General features: G+C 36.9%; 1 protein-coding gene across 1 annotated transcript in view; it reads left to right on the forward strand.

Moving 5' to 3' along the window:
• Nucleotides 1-21,723, forward strand: part of acoxl (acyl-CoA oxidase-like) — a 48,336-nt gene that overhangs the window by 11,334 nt on the left and 15,279 nt on the right. Inside the window, exons 11-17 of the mRNA XM_055170384.2 lie at nt 2,314-2,430; nt 7,273-7,426; nt 7,781-7,870; nt 11,612-11,721; nt 12,105-12,216; nt 14,974-15,061; nt 20,268-20,338. Coding sequence (XP_055026359.2) covers nt 2,314-2,430; nt 7,273-7,426; nt 7,781-7,870; nt 11,612-11,721; nt 12,105-12,216; nt 14,974-15,061; nt 20,268-20,338 — 742 coding nt within the window. The remainder of the gene's footprint in view (nt 1-2,313; nt 2,431-7,272; nt 7,427-7,780; nt 7,871-11,611; nt 11,722-12,104; nt 12,217-14,973; nt 15,062-20,267; nt 20,339-21,723) is intronic.

The following is a 21,723-nucleotide window of genomic DNA, read 5'->3' on the forward strand; positions in this document are numbered from 1 at the left end:
GTTTATACATCCCAGTATGGGAAAAATCATGAAGGATTAAAGCAGTGTGGATCTGCAAGATGTTTTGAATGGTTGCAAGGTCATCTTAGCGATTCACATTTTGCGTCTTTTGCGTGTTCAAGTTCGTTATTTGAAATGTAGGTGCGCATATGCCTGCTTATAATGGAAGCGACGCTCTCCTATTTTCCAGGCATGTCCGCACCTCATCGGGTTAAAACATTTCAACTTCGAGAATGACGCAAGCACACCGACGGTCGCATTTTCCGTGTGGATTTAGACTCGAAACGTGAAATGCCCCTTAGGTGATTGCTAGGGGGCGCGTATTGGTGATTATATAATTACGGGTACATTTGGTGTCCAAAGTTTTTTTATAATAAGAGTCCATGAATGATTATCATGAAAAAACCTAAAACAATTTGAAGAACAGCGATATAAATATGCCTTTAGACATTTCCTGGAATAGCGTTTGTATTTGTAATGCTACTTCTTCTGTGGCACAAAGGGAGTTTCTGCACGAGAGCGCCCTCTGGCTTTGGGATGTGCCGGGATTTCACCATAATATATTTAAATGAATTCATTGAGAAAACGCGCATTTTGCACGAGTAATCTTTACAGCCCTACTCGACATAATAAAAATAAATTTATGTCTTCGTTCATTACGATTCATGGACCCTTATTATAAAGCGTAATTTTCGGACACAGGTCGGGTATTATATTAGTGGCATCTGGTCTCGGCTAATTTAAAATGAATTTGTTTTTGCCAAACGGAGCCAAGTCGACTCGAACTATATCGCGTGTGTGCATCGAATCCTTTGCTGTTTACATTCAGGTCCAGTCCAGTAGTTTCCGACACATAACTGCCAACTCCGGTTTACATACGTGAACTGCGCGTTTGCAGCCCTAATTTATTGCTGATGTAAACAGGTAAGAGGCTGTTTACACTTGGCATTAACATGCGTTTTCGTTGATCGGATCACAAGTGGACGACGTTAGTGCCAGGTGTAAATGGTGTTTAAAACGTTTTGAGCTCGTCCACTTTCGACCACTTTCAACCACATCCAGAGGTAGTCGAAACCACTTTCGATCGGATCGCTTTGGAGTTGCGGAACGCACATGTGGTTGAATGCGTTCGAACAGCCACATGCGACCGCCTTCTCTCCGCCCATTAACTAATCTGAGGTATTAAACACAAGTTTTACATCTTTTTTGACTTCTGGCGTGAACACACGGTGAACAGCACTATTTTAGCCTTTCATTGATAAAACTAAAGCGGCTGATATCCGTAGTTTCGTTTTGAAAGCGTGTGAAAGTTGCGTGATCCTATTTCATCACTTGCGCTGAAAATTCAGAGAAAGCTCTTACATACACACGTACAAAACACTGTGCAGCATGTATACTTGCTAAACAAGCAGTGGACTCCAACATAATATTAGTTTGCGTCTATATAAACTCATAATTACTCCCGCTCGGGTTTGAATGACAGCGGAGAGACTCTCCCACCGTCTCACAGACCACCCCCTCACAGTATTCAGCACAGAAGCGGTCGAAAGTGGACAAAAGAGATGGATTTAAATACCAGGTGTAAATGTAATGTGTCTCTCTCGTCCACTTGTGATCCGATCGATGAAAACACATCTTAATACCAAGTGTAAACAGCGCCCGTGAGTTCAGTTCAAAAGTTCAAATGTAATGATATGATTGGTTACGTGTGTATGACATAGCAAACCAGGGCGATTTCCAACCATGGGAATGAGAAAACTCAAATATTATGAATAAAATAATCTGCAATGGTGTTGAATGATGAATTGGCACATGGCTGGTCTTCGATAGCTACACAGACATATAAACAACAATAAAAGCTTGATTTTCACCACACTGGGATTTGAATAATTTGGTACTCATGGATCACAAAGTATTCACAATATAATTTTGAAAAAGGCAGAAAATGAAAATGTCTTTGGACACCGAATGTACCTGCAATTATATAATCACTAATATGCTTTCGATAGGTGGTTTGGGTGTTGGCTAGGGTTTTTTTTTTGGTAGTACCTACAGTAGGTGGTTCCTAATTTGTCCACATCATACAGTAGCAGCTCACCCCCAAGAATCAGATTTTCTGGTATATGCTACAAATTTAATGTAAATCTATGTGATGTTTTCATGAAATTTATAAGTCTTATGACAAAATAATGTTGTGTAAAGGTGTGGGTGTTTGTTCAAATATATAAATGTATGTGCATCGGTAATAGTGAAACATCACTAATAAAAAGTTTCCTCTACACACTTCAGTCTCTTATAACTTCTGCTTTACAGTCGCAGGCAGTTCGGTCCAAGGCATCAGGATGAGGTGAAGATCATAGAGCACCAGACGCAGTATCTAAGATTGATGCCACACCTGGCTGCCTCCCTTGCGCTCACGTTCACTACCAGGTAACATTAAGTCTGCATACAGTAAATAGCTTTTATTATTATGCTTTTGTTTATGGTTTACGGCCGCTTTTATTAAAAACTCATTAATACGTTTATAGATTGTGCCGAAACTAATTTTATATCAAATAAACAATTAAGTGTAACAAAGGGTAAATTATGGTAGCAGGGCATCTACAGGACTTTTGCCAAGTTAAATTTGTAACAAAGTAGTAGTTTATCTTATACTGTTATCAAATAACAGTAATCCTTACAAATCAGTTGGATTGAAGCCATTTTAATTCTTAAAAAATTAAAATTGATCCTATTCATGGGGAGTGTCTATGTCCAAAACCAAATTTTCACACTTCTTTTTTTTGTCCTCGTGTGTGTACGTGTCAAAAGGGCATTTTCACTCTCCTCCACTTGAGGTCTCTGTCTTTATGTAAATCAGGTCAGTGGCACATAGCAAAACATTCAGACCGTGACACGTTCTGAGAAATGCCACAGCAAATGAGATCCTTCAGAAAAACCACCTCAAGTGCACAAGACGATTTATCTGACACTTTTGAAATCAAGTCACAAAGTTTCATTTGACTAAACATGAAAAAAGAACAAAATATTTACAGTGAAATTAATTTTAACTGAAGAATTAGGATGATTTATGTCTATTGACAGACACGTAAATCTGCATTATGTTAAATCCATTCAAGTTATCAATAGGTAGTGAGGAGCAGTTTATTTTTCACATTTTGACAACAATCTAGCATTATATATTTTGTGCGTCTGGTCTGTGTGGTTTTATGATGTTGAGGGGTTGTGTGTTGTTGCAACGTGGTTGCTGAGATGTGTTTTTTTTTTGGGTGTTACTGTGCACTTATTGACTATTAAGTGACATTAGGGTGACATTTTGGGTGGTTGAGTACTAGCCCAAATCAACAGAGATCCATCAACAAATATCCCCGTCAATGTAGGCTATTTTATCCTGTTTTATTGTTAGTTAAAGGGACACTCCACTTTTTTTCAGCTCCCCTAGAGTTAAACATTTGTTTTTTCCGTTTTGGAATCAATTCAGCCGATCCGGGTCTGGCGGTACCACTTTTAGCATAGCTTAGCATAATCTATTGAATCTGATTAGACCTTTAGCATCAAGCTAAAAAAATAACCAAAGAGTTTGGATATTTTTCCTATTTAAAACAGAAAATTTAAAGTTGTAATTTTCTAGGCAGATATATGGCTAGCAACCATACTCTCATTCTGGTGTAATAATCAAGGACTTTGTTGCTGTAACATGGCTGCAGGAGGCGTAATGATATTACACAGCAGCTGAAAATAGTCCCCCTAGTAACTTTCAATGGCAGGGGACTATTTTCGGGCAGTGCGTAATATTACTACGCCTGCTGCAGGCATGTTACAACAGCAAAGTCCTTGATTATTATGCCAGAATGAGAGTTTAGTCCTAGCATATCTGCCTAGAAAATCACAACTTTTAATTTTCCGTCTGTCTTAGTACATGATGTAACTACAGAAGAGTCAAGTTTTAAATAGGAATAATATCCAAACTCTTTGGTTAGTTTTTACGCGATGCTAATGGTCTAATCAGATTCAATTATGCTAAGCTATGCTAAAAGTGGTACCGCCAGACCCAGAGATCAGCTGAATGGATTCCAAAACGATAAAAATCAAATGTTTATCTCTAGGGGAGCTAGAAAATGAGCATATGAAGAGTTTGGTTCCAAAACGCAATAAATCCATTTTGACAAATTTCGGTAAAAACGTGTTTTCTATACCAAGAAAGTGACAAGATGAAAACCACTATTTTCTGTTACAAACTTTCACATAGCATCTTTAGGTAATAAAAACATAAAAAATTCAAATCCATAACTTGATTTTCAAAGATTTATTATAAAAACTAATTCTTTTTTCCACAAAATGCAATAAATCCATGACAGTTTTTTATTTCAAAATGCTATAAATCTATTAAATCAATGTATAAATGTGCATTCATCTTTACTATTTTATATTTATTTAGTTGACTAGTGGTATACAATGATTAAAATATAAAAATTAATGGCATTAACCAAAACACTTACTTTGTTATATTAAGAACACAATGTTTTAGCATGAGAAGCTTGATGCTGTCTGGAGAACAAGCAACCGAGTGCCTCTCGCGGAAATTATTAGCTGTTGATGGCTTACGTTTCTTTCCCGTCACAGAAAACCATCACAGGTTTGGCAATGCTATTAAAGTATTATTTTGTTTTGTTTGTTGATCACGAAGTACAAAGTAGATGAGGAAAACTAGGACTCCGTGTACTCAGCGCGCCGCCATGTTTGTTTACATTGCGTGAATGGTCCGCTGTAATATCAGAAATGGATTTATTGCATTCTGTAAAAAAGTAGGAGTGGCGTTTGTCGCATTTTGGGAAAAAAGGGAGAAAAGATGACAGAATATCACGGCGGGTATTGGATTTTGCGTAAAATTAATTATTTACTTTTAACTACTGACCTGATATAATACTGATTTTGGCAGTAACTCATTTTTTTCAAAAATGGCGTTTATCGCGTTTTGGAACCAAACTCTTCATATTTTCCCCCTTTAAATATCATATCTGATTGAGCTCTCCTTAACAACTCACACAGGTGGTTTCCTAGACAAGGCTTATCCTAGTCCCAGACTTAAATGGAAATTTGAGCTGGCTTAATTTAAAAACATCTTGTCCTGACAAATATTAACATATTCAGTACCACTGTTTTTAGTGATAGACGGATATATTGCAGTGGCCGATATATCGACAGATATTTTGATTTGATTTTATCGTCATCGGACGATAATTTTCTTTTAATCTGCCAGTCAATTTTTATGTTAATTAAATTTTTAGTTTGAAATGAAACGAGACTCAGATGTAAAGCCAAAGTCTGACAGACAGTAAAATGACCAATCATTATTTACTTTATAACATGACACACTCTGGTGTGCAGCAAAGTCTCATTCAAAAAGTACTGTGAGATGTCAGATCCACATAAATTTTGTCTTATAAATGTTTTAGGTACTTTAAAAGTGTATATTTATAAATATTATTCATAACATGTTTATTGAGTTTACCAATGTTTTGTAATTACAGTAAATAAGAAACAAACATTTGTTATATCAGCCTCATATCGGCCAATCAGCCATGCGATTTCCCACCAGCGATTTTTTTTTTTTTGGGGGGGGGTAGGTTTCTTCAAAAATACCAAATTTTGAGCAAAAAGCTACGATTATTGGATTTTTGGAAAAATTTAGAATGATGATCAAAACATACGCTGAGAGTTGGATCAGTAGATGCTTTGGTGTTTTATAAGTTGGGTAAGACCGCCACCTAGTGGACAATATGTAATGTCATAAAACTTGGCAGGGAAGTGTTTCTCATAATTGACGAGATAACTTGTCAATAGCGAGGAAAGAGTTAATATCTGCATTGGCCATTAAAAAAACCCTTATAGACCTTTTGCGAGTCGACGTCACAGTTACGTCACACGCGCATGTGGTGGCAGAAAAACACTGGAAATGAATGAGACACGAGTGAAATGAACAATATAACTCACTAGAAAATGTTTTGTTGTGCTGTTAAGTGTCAGAATAGGAATGCCAAAATAGATGACCTTCATTTATATAATATACCGTCGTCGAAGACACCATTTGAAGATAAACGTAGGTGTTTATGGTTACAATAAAAGCCCTCAACTGGACAGACTGGAGTGATGAAATCATCTGAAAATCTTTTAATAATTTGAATAGAAAATAATTAGAGAAGATATACGGTTTCCTGTCGAAGTCTGATCCATCTGTGTGTTTCTTATAGCGTTTTCATCACGTTACGTTTATAATTTATTTAGAAAGATTAAAGATTTGAATTAGTTCATAATATTAATAATATTACCATTTATTAAAGTTTTCGTATTTTTTTCGTTTTCTATTACTTCTTTTTACCTTATATCTTAGACTGTGTCTTCTTCCTGTTTGTTCTAAATTATGGTGTTTACTAATAAATATATAAACATAGCACACACGCACACGATGTAAAGTGTTAATAATATATAAACAGGCCTATACAAATTAATTTGTATGTAAACATAATAGTTTTAGATCAAACACGTAGGCTAAAATATAAGGAAGAAATTGAAAACAGGAAATGATGAAATATTTAATAAATGATATTATACAGAATACATGATAGTATTGCTCTTATAAGTACTTCAGCGATTCATACTGTAAAAATAATTGATTTACCAATAAAGAACAATACATATACATTACATAAATGCACACAATTGGTAGCCAAGCCATTTAAACTTTTAATTTATTTAAAAAATGAACGTAACTTGGTGAAAATGTTATAAGAAACATTACACTTAAGAGAAATATAGGGGAAACATAAAAATCACAGTTTAATGCTAAAACACTTCACACAGCTATTGAGAAGCATTCACTTTCTGCCACCAGTTGGGCTCCGCCCACAAAAAAGTCATCTCTGTTTGCAAACACGCAAAAGGTCTATTGGTCGACCACTATTTGTTTTGTCTCAAGATGCACACCAGTATTGTTTTTGTAGAGTATGTTTGTAAAAACTACTTAAATGTCCTAATATAAATAAGACCAAGTCCTGGCCTAACCTAAACCGTGTCCGGGAAACCGCCCCAAAGAGTTTGAGATATTTATGTTAAAAGGGTTAGTTTAAGAAATAGTAACAATAATGTCTGCCTGAGCAAACAATGCTAATATTAATATTTACAGTAAGCACAGTAGTAAAATATGTTGTATAAACTGTATGCGTGCAGACCTTGATTTGTGTATATATTTTTTTTTGTTTGATCTCTCTGTAGATATGCTGCTGATCTAATGGATGATGCATTGTATCAGGGGCAAGACCTTCAAAGCAATCGCGCTCTACAGGCGCTTGTCGCGGGACTCAAAGCGTACAGCACGTGGCAGAACATCACGTGTCTGCAAGACTGCCGTGAATGTACCGGCGGCATGGTGAGTGTGTGACTTGTGTTAATCGCATATAGCAGTACAACAGATTTGAACTTTAAATTTGGCCTGAGCTTGATATTTTTGCTACTTCTCAGTCATAGAAAACATGTGCAAGGCCTGAACAAGATCAAGCCTCAGCCAAATAAGAAAAAGTAACGCAAAAGTAATGATAAGTAGCTAAGTAACGCAATTAGTTACTTTTTTGGGGAGTAACTTAATATTGTAATGCATTATTTTTTAAAGTAACTTCCCCTACACTGACTTTGAGATGCTTTTAATAGAATCTGAGTTCACACGAGCAAGATTATTGCTGCTTGCCTTCACATTTACCGATGTGTTATGCTTGATTTTCTGCAGGGTTTTATGATGGAAAACCGAATACCGTCTCTAAAGTGCGATTCTGACGTCTTTGTCACATTTGAGGGGGACAACATGGTCATGCTGCAGGTATTGATAAACAGCACATACATCAACACAATAAATCTTCTGAAAATGGTCAACAAGTCAAAAGAGAAAACCCCTTGGTCACAAGGGTCATGTTTATAAATGTCTTTTCCTTAAGGTTGTTATTTGTTTTCCTGCTTATTTTGCAGACGTTTGCTTTATATAGTCCGATATCACATTTAAATGCCCATGCTGTCACAAACAACAGCGTGTAAACAGAAAACACAGAGATATCTACGAGATGACGCTTAGAGGGGAAACTAAACAAACAGCAATTCTTTTAATAATATAAAATGTGCCTTACAAGCTAAATTCATTTAAATGGATTATGAATAGAGGGATTTCTATTCTTTAATACACCAGTGAATTGGGCACAGTTGCTGGTTATTAAATAATCTGGAGTGCTTTATTTTAGCAGTTTCTAATTAGTAGCACATCGATAAGCATTGAACACGATGTGAAAGAACAACATAAGACTACACGCATGAACACATAACACGCACATAAACTCACACACAAGGTCTGTATTCACAGTCTGTAGAGGCCTAAAGAAATGGATTTTCTGCTGAAATTAGATTAGCTCCCATAGTATCAAAATAAAGTCATGCTATCACATCTTTGGAAACTGGCTGATGTTGAAAACCAGGGCCGTGACCACAATAGACACTGAGATTCGGCCACACAAAAGGAGATGTTAATAAATATTTATTCCACGTCTCATTGGAATAGTTGATTCTGATTGGCCAGTTGCGACATTTGTAGGTTATTTCAATATAACAACTGCTCAAAACTATAATAACATACAGTAACACGGATTCTGCTAATCACTTTGACAGGCGCAGTTTAATATTACACATCAATTAAATATAAATATGTTTTTAATAACATATATGACATTATATTTACAAATGATTAAACAAAATAGTGTGTTCGTGACATTTAAACGTCTTGGCTCATCTTAAAACGTTTTACTTGCGAAAGGTCTGTATTTGTTAAAAATGATCAAATAAAATATTTAAAATCAAAATTTTATGTTCCTGAATAATTCATGCCTGTGCCTTAATGTAAAAAAAAACGTATCAATGTTCTTTAGTAAACCTAAAACAGCTGTGACCACAGTAAAAGTTTGCATGGGTGGACAAGTATTAATTAATGTTGAGGAATTTAAGTATTTGGGAGTGCTAATAGACTCAAAATTATCCTTTAAAAATACGTCAAAAAATTTGTGAAAACTATAAAACTAATGTTAATATACTGAACTTTAGACATATTTATACATCATTAACGGATACAGCAGCGATTACATTTACAATTCCTTGCGTTCTTGTGGAGATCGGTCTTGCCAGGCGATTTTGGAAGAACGAACTCAGAAGGTCGCGAGAACACAGAACGCACTTGTGAGAATGGAGATGTGTGCGATCTTTCAGTTGGTCACCTGACCTCCACCACTGTTTTGCCGCAATGACTTCTAATGCTGCGTTCACACCAACCGCGGTATAGGCGTCAAGTGCGAGTGATTTCAATGTTAAGTCAATGTGAAGATGCGTTGACGTGCATCTGGGGGTCTCGCGGCGCGAATGAGGCATTTAGTGCAGTGCATTAGACACGATTTCACCTTATTTGCACGTCTAGTTCGCGCGAATGGTGCGAATTCAGCGTTGCCGCGGCAAACATGCGAGTTGAAAAATTTTAACTTTGGAGGAAAACGCGCTGCATTAACAAATCAGGAGCTTGCTCTAGTAGTGACGTCATTACAGAAAGCGAGCGGAGACGCAGAAGCCCCTCTAATGATGCAAAATTTCCCCATGAATCTCGATGATTAGAATTTCACGCGCGAATGAAGCGAGTAGACTCAAACTGTTCAAGTGGCAAACTAGGCACGGCAGACGTGAATTTGATGCCTCAAACGCTTCTGGTGTGAACCCATGGTAAGGCGTAAAGCAATTTCAGCCCCCTTAAGTCTGCACTCGATGCATCCTCAGGCTCAATATCAAGAACACATCCGGGTATTTTCATGCGTCCTCTGTACTTGCGTTCTTGAGAATTGGAATTGAACTTAATGATGACGTGGAGTGAGAACACAAGGACACAAGATCGCTGAAGAACGCATATTGAGAAACACCCTATGATACTGGCTCATATTGAGTACTGTATAACAAGTTGGTCTTATTACGAATCATGCTGCTATTGGGCCAATCGAAGCATGCTACAAAAGAGCATTGAAAATATTAGACAAGAAACCTTCGTCATATCTTGTAGATACCTGTCTAATCTACAAGGTTATACATGGTCTGGCACCTCCACCATTGAGTGATTTTATTAAACAAAAGGCTAGTAGTGTTGCCGGGTCTCAAGTCACTAGAGCCACTATGAGAGCTGATTGTGATTTGGCATTTAGGAGGACCGCCTTTTCACAGAACGTTCTGTCATACCAGGGAGTGAGCTTCTGGAATAGTATTCCACTGTCAGTCTTCCACAGCACAAGTCTTTCTACCTTTAGGAGTCATTTAAAGGAATTCCAAACTAGTAAGACCTTCGTTCATCTTCAGAACACAGTTTTATATTTAATCCGAGAGCTTGTTGTCCATTTATTGAAAATCTACGTACGGTATACTGTACATGTCCAGAAAGGTAACAAAAACATCATCAAAGTAGTCCATGTGACATCAGTGGGTAAGTTAGAATGTGTTGAAGTATCGAAAATACATTTTGGTCCAAAAACAACAAAAATGCTGAATAAAGTCGTAATTTTGGTTATTTTTGGACTAAAATGTATTTTCGATGCTTCAACACATTCTAACTATCCCACTGATGTAACATGGACTACTTTGATGATGTTTTTATTACCTTTCTGGACATGGACTGTATACCTAGATTTTCAATGAAGGGTCAACAAGCTCTCAGACTAAATATAAAACATCTTAAACTGTGTTTCGAAGATGAACGGATGTCTTACGAGTTTGGAACGACATGAGGGTGAGTAATTAATGACATTATTTTCATTTTTGGGTGAACTATCCCTTTAAAAGTGTGGTTGAGGGACATACAAACATGTGATCATGTTTAATTAATCATTATATATCAGACGTAAAACAAAGTTAGTGCATTACAAAAAGGTATACATTTATCAGTGCAATAGGGGCTAGTGTAATGCGGGTCCGTGCAATATAGAATGGTGTAATATGCGTCAGTGCAATATCAGGACAGTTGGGGCATGTGTAAAATTGTGGTTTGTGCACTATAGTCGATGTTTTCCTGTTTTCTTTATGTCCTTTGTTGTCCACTCTTGTTGTTGTTATTGTTTGTTCTAACATAATAGTGTTACATTAGTGTTTCTGTATGTAAATATTTACTGGCATGCAATCTGCCAAGGGGTCTGCAGATGGAAATTAGCCTAAGGCTATAATCTGACATATTTACATTTGTGAAAATGTACATTAATATGTATTGTTCCCCCTTTTTTTGTTCAAATAAACAAACTGCCTTAAAATTCTTTTTTTTAATAATTGTATTTAATAAGACTACCTAGCAACTAGGGCTCCAACAACTAATAGATCTCGATAATAATCGAACATAGTTAACTAATGTCAACATCGATTAGTTGGTCTGTGACGTCACATGCTCCAGCAGCACAACCATCGTTTTGGACAGCAGACCCGTGTCAGCTTCATAAAACTTCTTCATACATCGTTTTCCTGTTCATGGAAATACTAATGAATAGTAATTGTTATGTTTTGGCTCCAGGTGGTGGTACGAGAGCTGTTGGCTCAGTACACCAAACAGATGGGAAACAACTTGGTTATGGGACTGATCAGAAACTGGACCAGCTCAGCCACAGACAGAATCAGAACCAGGTAAAAACTGGTCCAGAAACCTGAATAGCTTTTGTGTGTAACATTTAACTCTTTCATTCTGGAGTCCAAGCCCGGTCGCTGTACGTCCTCTTTGTCTAGACAGCAGTCTTTCAGAACCACCATGCACAGAACATTTACTCTCAGGAGTGTTTATTTTTACTATTAGGTATCCAATTTAGTTATTTGACTAAGAGGACAATTTCATAGGTGTTATTGTTTTCAGTTCCCAAAACTGAGATCTTTAATGATTAGTCATAGGTTGAATAAAATAAACCATTATTTTTCAAGATGTGATTTGAGAAAGTGATTTGTGACTGTATACAGTATCTCTTTGTCTGACTGAGTTAATTTATATTTTCTTTGGCGTCTCTGTGTTGTTCTAGCTCTCTTGGCTTCAGTGTGGATAAAGTAGGAGACCTAACGTTCCTTCTGAAGGCGGTGAGATACAGAGAAAGGGTGTTACAACGTAGTCTAGCAAGTCGACTTCACAGTAAGGTCAGTGGCTCCACGGGCCCCTCACATCACCATTACATGCAAACCCTGTTTCCTCTTTAGTTTTTTTTATTGTTGCTTCTTTGATCTTGTTAAGGGGCCAACAAGGCAACAAATAATCTATTACTGTGTGACTAGTGAGCATTTATTTTCTGTAAAGTTGCCTGTTTCTTGTAATCATCATATATACGGTTTCAGCAGCAACAACAACATAAACAAACGGCTTTTGTGGACCAAATGCAACTTGCGCATAGAATCAATAACAACAGAGCAATTTTACAGTAGTGTATTTCTGATAACAAAGAAAATAAATGATAAGTAAATTACGTTTGTTTATATATCATATCTAACGCGTATCAACTGAGCTAATGTTACTGTGTAAAATTAATGTATACAATGTTAGCTACAAATCCTTAAATTCTTGCCTGGCTGACAAACCTCTTCGCACAGTTATGATCCATCCTCGTCCCCTCCCCTCGCCTTTAGCAAACCAAAACATTTTATTTTCGACAAGGTATCTGTTTAGTAAGTACATTTTATTTATAAAGCACATTTAAAGTTCAGCTCTCGCTGACCAAAGTGCTGTACAGAAGTCAAAGTGCTGTTTCAAAGATCAGTTTAGCCACTAGCCAGACTGATAAATAAACAGACCTTAAGTTCAGTTCAGGGCTGGTGCGTAACAGCGACAATGTGGGTGCGTTCAATGAAACTGTCACTCACAATATACACTCACCTAAAGGATTATTAGGAACACCATACTAATACTGTGTTTGACCCCCTTTCACCTTCAGAACTGCCTTAATTCTACGTGGCATTGATTTAACAAGGTGCTGAAAGCATTCTTTAGAGATGTTGGCCCATATTGATAGGATAGCATCTTGCAGTTGATGGAGATTTGTGGGATGCACATCCAGGGCACGAAGCTCCTGTTCCACCACATCCCAAAGATGCTCTACTGGGTTGAAATCTGGTGACTGTGGGGGCCATTTTAGTACAGTGAACTCACTGTCATGTTCAAGAAACCAATTAGAAATAATTCAAGCTTTGTGACATGGTGCATTATCCTGCTGGAAGTAGCCATCAGAGGATGGGTACATATTGGTCATAAATGGATGGACATGGTCAGAAACAATGCTCAGGTAGGCCGTGGCATTTAAACGATGCCCAATTGGCACTAAGGGGCCTATAGTGTGCCAAGAAAACATCCCCCACACTATTACACCACTACCACCAGCCTGCACAGTGGTAACAAGGCATGATGGATCCATGTTCTCATTCTGTTTACGCCAAATTTTGACTCTACCATCAGAATATCTTAACAGAAATCGAGACTCATCAGACCAGGCAACATTTTTCCAGTCTTCAACTGTCCAATTTTGGTGAGCTCGTGCAAATTGTAGCCCTTTTTTTCCTATTTGTAGTGGAGATGAGTGGTACCCGGTGGGGTCTTCTGCTGTTGTAGCCCATCCGCCTCAAGGTTGTGCGTGTTGTGGCTTCACAAATGCTTTGCTGCATACCTCGGTTTTAACGAGTGGTTATTTCAGTCAAAGTTTCTCTTCTATCAGCTTGAATCAGTTGGCCCATTCTCCTCTGACCTCTAACATCAACAAGGCATTTTCGCCCACAGGACTGCTGCATACTGGATGTTTGTCCCTTTTTACACCATTCTTTGTAAACCCTAGAAATGGTTGTGCGTAAAATTCCCAGTAACTGAGTAGATTGTGAAATACTCAGACCGTCCCATCTGGCACCATCAACCACGCCACACTCAAAATTGCTTAAATCACCTTTCTTTCCTATTCTGACATTCAGTTTGGAGTTCAGGAGATTGTTTTGACCAGGACCACGCCCCTAAATGCATTGAAGCAACTGCCATGTGATCGGTTGATTAGATAATTGCATTAATGAGAAATTGAACAGGTGTTCCTAATAATCCTTTAGGTGAGTGTAAAAGACCCAGTCTGTGAAAACCCAACTCAAGTTATTTTTGTGATTTACCTTTTTTTGTTGTTGTTGCTTAAAAAATCACCCTTTGTAAAGATAATTCTGTGAAAATATAACTTTGATATCTTTAATATTGACTGAGTATGTTAAAGATCGAAATCAATAAATGAAATCAAACTTTGACGTTGCAAAGACAGATTGAGACTTTAAAGGGGCCATGGCACAAGACTTTTTTAAGATAAATAATCTTTCAAATAAATCTTTGGTGTCCCCAGAGCACATTATGTGAAGTTTTAGCTCAAAATACCATTTAAATTATTTATTATAGCATGTTAAAATTGCCACTTTGTAGGTGTGTGCAAAAATGTGCCGTTTTGGGTGTGTCCTTTAAAATGCAAATGAGCTGATGAAATTCAAACACTGATCACAATGATGGTGGTTTGTTGCAATTAAAATTCAAGTGTGCTTTTCTCTGCACTAAATGGCAGTGCTGTGGTTGGATAGTGCAGATTAAGAGGTGGTATTACTATAATAAGATCTCCTTATGACATCATAAGGAGAGCCACATTTCAACATCCTATTTTTCATGTGCTTGTAGAGAATGGTTTACCAAAACTAAGTTACTGGGTTGATCTTTTTCACATTTTCTAGGTTGATAGAAGCACTGGGGACCCAATCATAGCACTTAAACATGGAAAAGTCAAATTTTCATGCCATGGCCCCTTTAACCTGGATTTAACATTTTGTCTCTTGAGCTGAGCATATAATTTAAATTTATAAACAATTCATCTGTATTTATATTATTAATTTTTTCAGGTGGAGAAAAACAAAGAAGAGTTTTTCATGGCTTGGAACGCTTGTCTTCATCATGTGACCACTTTAGCTATGGCACACATACATAGAGGTAAGAATGGGGAAGTTGGTCAGTCACACCTTATTTTATTTGCAACCCATGTGTTGATTACATTTGAATGAATTTATGCATATCTACACGTTTACACAGACTCGCTTTGTTTTAGAAGACTTTTTACACAATGGTCCAAATGGGGTATAATTACAGTAAACAACATTACATACAAAAACGGGTTTGATATTTAAAAAAAGCAGCACAAACATATATTATATAGTTATATATTTTTTACCTCAGAAAGAGGTAAACCATTTTTCACACTTTAAACTTAAGCATTTATTAATGCTTTTAACATTCATACAAAATGTCATAAACAACTGTTTGCTAAATACTCATAATAACCAATGTCGGATATAGACCTCTGTCACCAAAAAGCCGTTTTGTGTACTGTAAATGCAATAAATTAAATGATTTGTACAGTATGTGGATGAGTGCAATTCTACTGCATTTTACATTACATAACTTGTCCTTAAAGAAAACACACAGCAGTTTATGTGTAAAAGTTTATTTTGTTTGGTTAGCGTGTGTTAGATCATTGTGATTCATAAACCTATTACCATATCTTTCATCATCAAGTTCAAATTCTTTAGATTTTCTGAATTGCTTTTATAGCTAGTAAATGTAAAAGAAATGTGGTGCATATGCACAGCATCTCATGTGCTAGCAGAGAGTATTTCCACACACTCAGTGTTGTGTGTCTAGATATGTTTTTCTCCCCTGATAGCAAATTTCCATTCTCTCACACTCCTCGCCCCCACACTCGTACACACAGACACACACATGCACTAATTTTCTCTTAGATGAAGCTGATAACATTGAGATGTGGCTTTCATTCACACCTCAAAACAAGTGCCTCCTGTCTGAGCTTTCAATTATGATATTAATTCTTAACAATTACAATTTAAACATGAAAGCGATCATGCAATATTTAGTCAGTGATAAAGAGTTTAAGTAGAGGTGATGAGAGGATTTAAAGTAAATGAATATATAATTAAGTTGTATTTTTGTCACTATTATTATTATTATTATTATTATTATGCATGGCACATTATCATGATAAAGATACAGATCTCCATCCATTGGAAACTTCATTGGAAATATTAAAATATTCCATGCTAACACAAATAAGTTGTTGTCTCTGCACAGCTCTCAAACAAAGTTTGCTTTAAAGGGCTCATGCATTGATGAATCAACTTTTAAGATCTTTTAAGATAAGAACTCTACTAAAACACAAAAAATAAATCATTAACTGCGCTGTAGGGATGCACAAAAATGAAAATACTTAGCCGAAGCCGAATAAAATGAAAACCTAAACAAATACAGAACGACCAAACATTTTTTTTTCATTTTCCAAATTATTTCGCCAATTTTCTCACCATTGCACAAGTTACATTTTCAGAATGTCCTCCTTTTTACTATATTTATTTCACATTATTTAACAATGAAAATTGTTTAACATTCCAACAGTCATTATATGGCCTTTTTACACCTGGTCACTTCTCTGATCAGATAGATTGCTATAGATAGACTTGTTAAAACTGTTCCATTTACATTCGACCACATAAATGAGTCTTGGCTGAAGTGATATTAATCCGATCTTCTATTTCGCGCAAAATGCAAATTATCTATTCATTTGTATGCCTTAAGAAACTTGGAACAACGCTGATATTGCACTGTATGTTGAGCACCTGCGTGCACGGTCAAGCACGAGCAAAGGGAGAGAGAGAGACGGCGACAAGATTGGCAGGGGAAAAAGTGCTCAACAAAGCACTCTTACAAAAAGATTATTGTTAATAAATGTTTTATTTCTTGTTCAATATATCAAGTTTGTCATTTGTAGGACTTTACTGGTTCTATGAAGTTTTTATACTGCTGACGCTCTTCGTCGCTCCTATGACATGAGATGAAGAGCTAAAGTCTCTTGTCTCTGTGCTTGTGCATTCATCAAACAAATACCCATCGCCGCCACCGTGTCTTACTCATACGCTGCATGGTGTTCAGGATGTCTTTTTAAATGATGATGAATGAACCTTGTAGTGCTGGATGTTTTCGCGTACACTTTAAAATGCTTTTACTAACATGTTTGCTGCATTTGCGCGTCTATCACTCTGCGCTGGTTATTTTGATCGCATCATCAAAGACCTCATTGTTCGGTTAAATGTATTCTGCCTTTTTACTTGTTCAGCCGAACACAGAAAATTTGTTTTTTGCTATTTTCAGCCGAATAATTTCAGTTTGCATCCCTACTGCGCTGCAATAATGATATTTAGATGTCAGGTCTGTTCTTACTATTTCAGTCGGATATTTCAGCTTATCTGTCTCATTTATGATGGGTTTGATGAATCTGTTATGTAAGGGATAATGTAGAGGCAGCCGGTAGTTATCGGGAAATAAGCCCCAAAAGTGTGATCAGGACCTGACGCGAAGCGGAGGGTCTTGTATCACACTGAAGGGGCTTATTTTCCCGATAACTACCGGCTGCCTCTACATTATCCCGCTTATTACACGGCTACTTGTCAGATAAGAAAAAAAAACGGACATGAATATGAATTTGAAACATTTTATTGGCATATTTGTTTTAAATTAACATTTTTATCCTTCCGCGAAACTTTGCACAGATGCATAAAATGATCGTAATACCTTATTAAGATCCTCTGCTTCATACTTGTCTGTCTCCATTTTTTTCTCTTTTAGCCAGTCTTTGAGAAGTTTTAATGCCCATTCTGTATTTTTTTGTGTTGGCTTCGTAGCTGTCATGTTCTATTTTGTCAAGTTCAGTCTCAGTAAGCTCTCTGTGTCTTGTCGTTGTTCGTTCTTTTATCCACTGTTTAAATGTTTTGTTTTTTCCGTACATGTTAAAATTAATGTCAAAATTTTCCATTCTTAATTGTGGTTGTCCAGTGTTTGTCACAAGATGGTGCCAAACAGTAATCTTTATTGGTCTTTATTGGCGCGGAGCGATTTTAATCGTACAAGTAGTACAGGCTATGCGTTATTACTTTAGAGCGGTTATTATTTGAAAAGAACGAACCTGCAAATGTCTCAACTGACCAATCAGAATCAAGCATTCCAGAGAGCCGTGTAATAATAAAGAGTAACTAAACCCCAATCCAATTTTTTTTAGTTTCTGATCTGTAAGAATGATGGTTTATTAGTGCTGTTCATTGATTTTAGTAAGTTTTTTGACATTTGGATATAAAGTGTTTCAATACTACAATATATGGTGTAAAAACATCTGAGTGCTGCCCTCTTCAGGTTAAACGGTGGCTACTGCAGTTGAATTTTCCTATTGGATGTTGGGTCCAAAAAATGACCTGTGACGTAAGCAGGTTCAAGCTTACCACGCCCTTGTTACGATCTCACCACACACTTGGTACGAGCTTAGGTCGTCCCCTTTTTCTCTGTTGGGATCTGCCTACTTTTCTTGCATTTTTCAAATATTGCCACTGGGTGGAGTCAGGCTCTGACCAGGGGTTTATTTACGCTTTAAAGGGTGGATTTGTTACAGAATAATACTAAACCCAACAGCATACATGGATCAAATTGTATTATTTCTTATGCTAAAGGGCAAAAATAAAATCACCGTTTCAATCTTAAAGGGATAGTTCACCAAAAATAAACTTCTGTCATTTACTCACCCTCAAGTTATTCCAAACACAGGGTTTTCCGCAGCACTTTTCAGTTCGGGTGGCCCGACTAAGCTGGGAAACCCTACCGTCTTAACTAGGTCGTTAAAAAAAAAAAATTAGCTCCAAAAAAGGCCGTCAAGTGCATCTCGGAGAATAGCGCAGACGCTCTAAACACCGCGAGCGGGCATGCGCGCCACACGTTCAAAATGAGAAAGACGTGGTCCAGACCGTCACTGTCTGGAGGATACCTGGTAGCCAGTTGATGAAACATCTCGGAGAATAGTGCGGACGCGTTTCACACCGCGAGCGTGCACGCGCGCCACACGGCCAAAATGAGAGAAAACGCATGTCCGTGAGAACTGTAAGTGGACTTATGTTTTGGGTTTATTTAAGCCTGTTATTGTATTAGTCTGTAGTTCTTGTAAATTTAATGTAAGTTAGCTGGTGATTTTGTTGTTTGAGCAACCTGTTTCACATGCCTGTTGATTAGATATAATTGTTGAGCGCTTTGCTCACGTTATTTATGTGCATTATTTACATGCTACAGTAGTTACATACCTTTAAGATAATGTAATTAATAGTGGGAAATAATCCACTTTTACAATTTTTGCGCTTTCTATCGTTCGCTAGACGTTCTACAACATCTGCTTTAGTTGGTGTTAGTTTGTGTTTATTAATCCTTTAGTTTTACTTCATCACGCAGCTATTCCCATTAGAGGTAAAAAAACACTAAATTCATTAATAATCTAGTATGTGTTAATTTTCTGTCATAGATTCTTCAAAATTAAGCTTTATTTGAGTGTTTTAAAGAAAAATATTTTAATTTTCATCATAACACGTACGCCCCGTCCTTTTGATTGCCACTCCCCCGGCGCCACCCCCGCCCAACCCTACCACCTTACCTAACAAATTTTCTGCGGGAAACCCTGAAACATGTATACATTTTTTGTTCTGCTGTCAACAAAAGAAGATATGAAGAGTTTCGTTGCAAAACGAGATAAATCCATTTTTTAACATTTTTGTCAAAACATGTTTATTATTATGTTATCATGTTATTATTTTGTTTTATGGTGATTCTTAGCTGTATTTTTTTAAGTTATGAAGGTTTAAATCAAAACAAACCAACTGCAGTTGCATTGAAATTAATTGGAATGCACAACCAAAAAACGAGATTTCTGAACAATTAAAAAAAATGGTGGTTATCTCGTTTTGCAACGAAACTCTTCATATTTTGATAAACAATGGTATGCCCAAAGTTAACGGTATCCATTGACTTCTATAGTATTTGTTTTTCCTATTATGGAAGTCAATGTGTGGTTACCATAATTTATCAAAATATCTTTGTTTGTGTTCATCAGAATAAAGAAACTTAAACAGGTATATAACAACATGAGGGTGAGTAAACTTTGAAAGGATTTACTATCCCTTTAAGTCTTAGTGAACAACATTTGCTTGGTTTTTGGTGCAAAAACCTCATAAAAAACATGGTAAGTGGACATGAGGAAGAAAAATAAAACATAGCTATTCTAACTGCATTTTATGCTAAGAATTTCTCTATTTTGTTTAACTAGTGACCTTGGAGCAGTTTGCCCTGGCTGTTCAACAATGCCACATCAAAGAGGACCATGCCTTGCTCACTAAGGTACATGTGAAGCTCGACCTCTTCGCTCCTGTCAGCCACAGTAGCAGACACTCTGTTTTTTTTGACTCATCATTTGGTTCCAATGGAAAGTTCTCAGAAGCTTCTTGCCCACTCAAAGAAAACAAAAGCACAACCCTCTCATCTTCATAGGGAGTTTCAAAAGGATGCCAGTTTTGACCACGTGTTTGTAAAATTGGTAACACTTCACAATAAGGTTGCATTAGTTTACTACGTTGGTTAGCATGAGCTAACAATGAGCAATACTTGTGCATTTATTAATATTAGTTTATGTTAATTTTAAAGAATGCATTGAAATAATGCCTGTATTAGACGAAGATTAGGAATGATCAATTGTTTGGAGATTCTTAATGGACGTTTCTAAATGTTAAGTTTTGTTTTTCAGTATGGAAAACGTAACTGTAACATCAATAGTGGAACTTCAGGCTACGCGTTAGCATTTAGCATTAACTAGCATATAGCGCTAACTCAACAGTCAAAACTTTGTTTTAGCATTGATAAAACCTGTCTGGGAAACTGCCACTATATGTTAATGATGCATTATGATAATTTTACCTTATTGTAAAGTTTTAAAATCAATTGTTAAACAGCAGAAATACTACATTTACAGTGAGGAAAATAAGTATTTGAACACCCTGCTATTTTGCAAGTTTTCCTACTTGGAGATCGTGGGGGGGTCTGAGGTTGCCATCGTGGATGCGTGTCCACTGTGAGAGATATAATCAAAAAAAATTCCATAAATCACAATGTATGATTTTTTGGCTGTTTGTTTGTATGATACAGCTGCAAATAAGTTTTTGAACACCTGAGAAAGTCAATGTTAATATTTGGTACAATAGCCTTTGTTTGCAATTACAGAGGTCAAATGTTTCCTGTAGTTTTTCACCAGGTTTGCACACACTGCAGGATGGATTTTGGCCCACTCTTCCACACAGATCTTCTCTAGGTCAGTCAGGTTTCTGGCCACGCCAGAATTTTGATATGCTTCTTACAGAAACACTCCTTGGTTATCCTGACTGTGTGCTTCGGGTCATTGTCATGTTAGAAGACCCAGCCTCAACCCATCTTTAATGCTCTAACTGAGGGAAGGAGGTTGTTCCCCAAAATCTCGCAATACACGGCCCTGTCCCCTGTGCAGAAAAACACCCCCAAAGCATGATGCTACCACCCCCATGCTTCACAGTAGGGATGGTGTTCTTGGGATGGTCCTCATCATTCTTCTTCCTCCAAAAACGTTTAGTGGAATTATGACCAAAAAGTTCTATTTTGGTCTCGTCTGACCACATGACTTTCTCCCATGACTCCTCTGGATCATCCAAATAGTCATTGGCAAACTTAAGACGGGCCTGGACATGTGCTGGTTTAAG

Source organism: Misgurnus anguillicaudatus, chromosome 11 (genome assembly GCF_027580225.2).
Source record: "Misgurnus anguillicaudatus chromosome 11, ASM2758022v2, whole genome shotgun sequence".
Classification (NCBI taxonomy): Eukaryota; Metazoa; Chordata; class Actinopteri; order Cypriniformes; family Cobitidae; genus Misgurnus; species Misgurnus anguillicaudatus.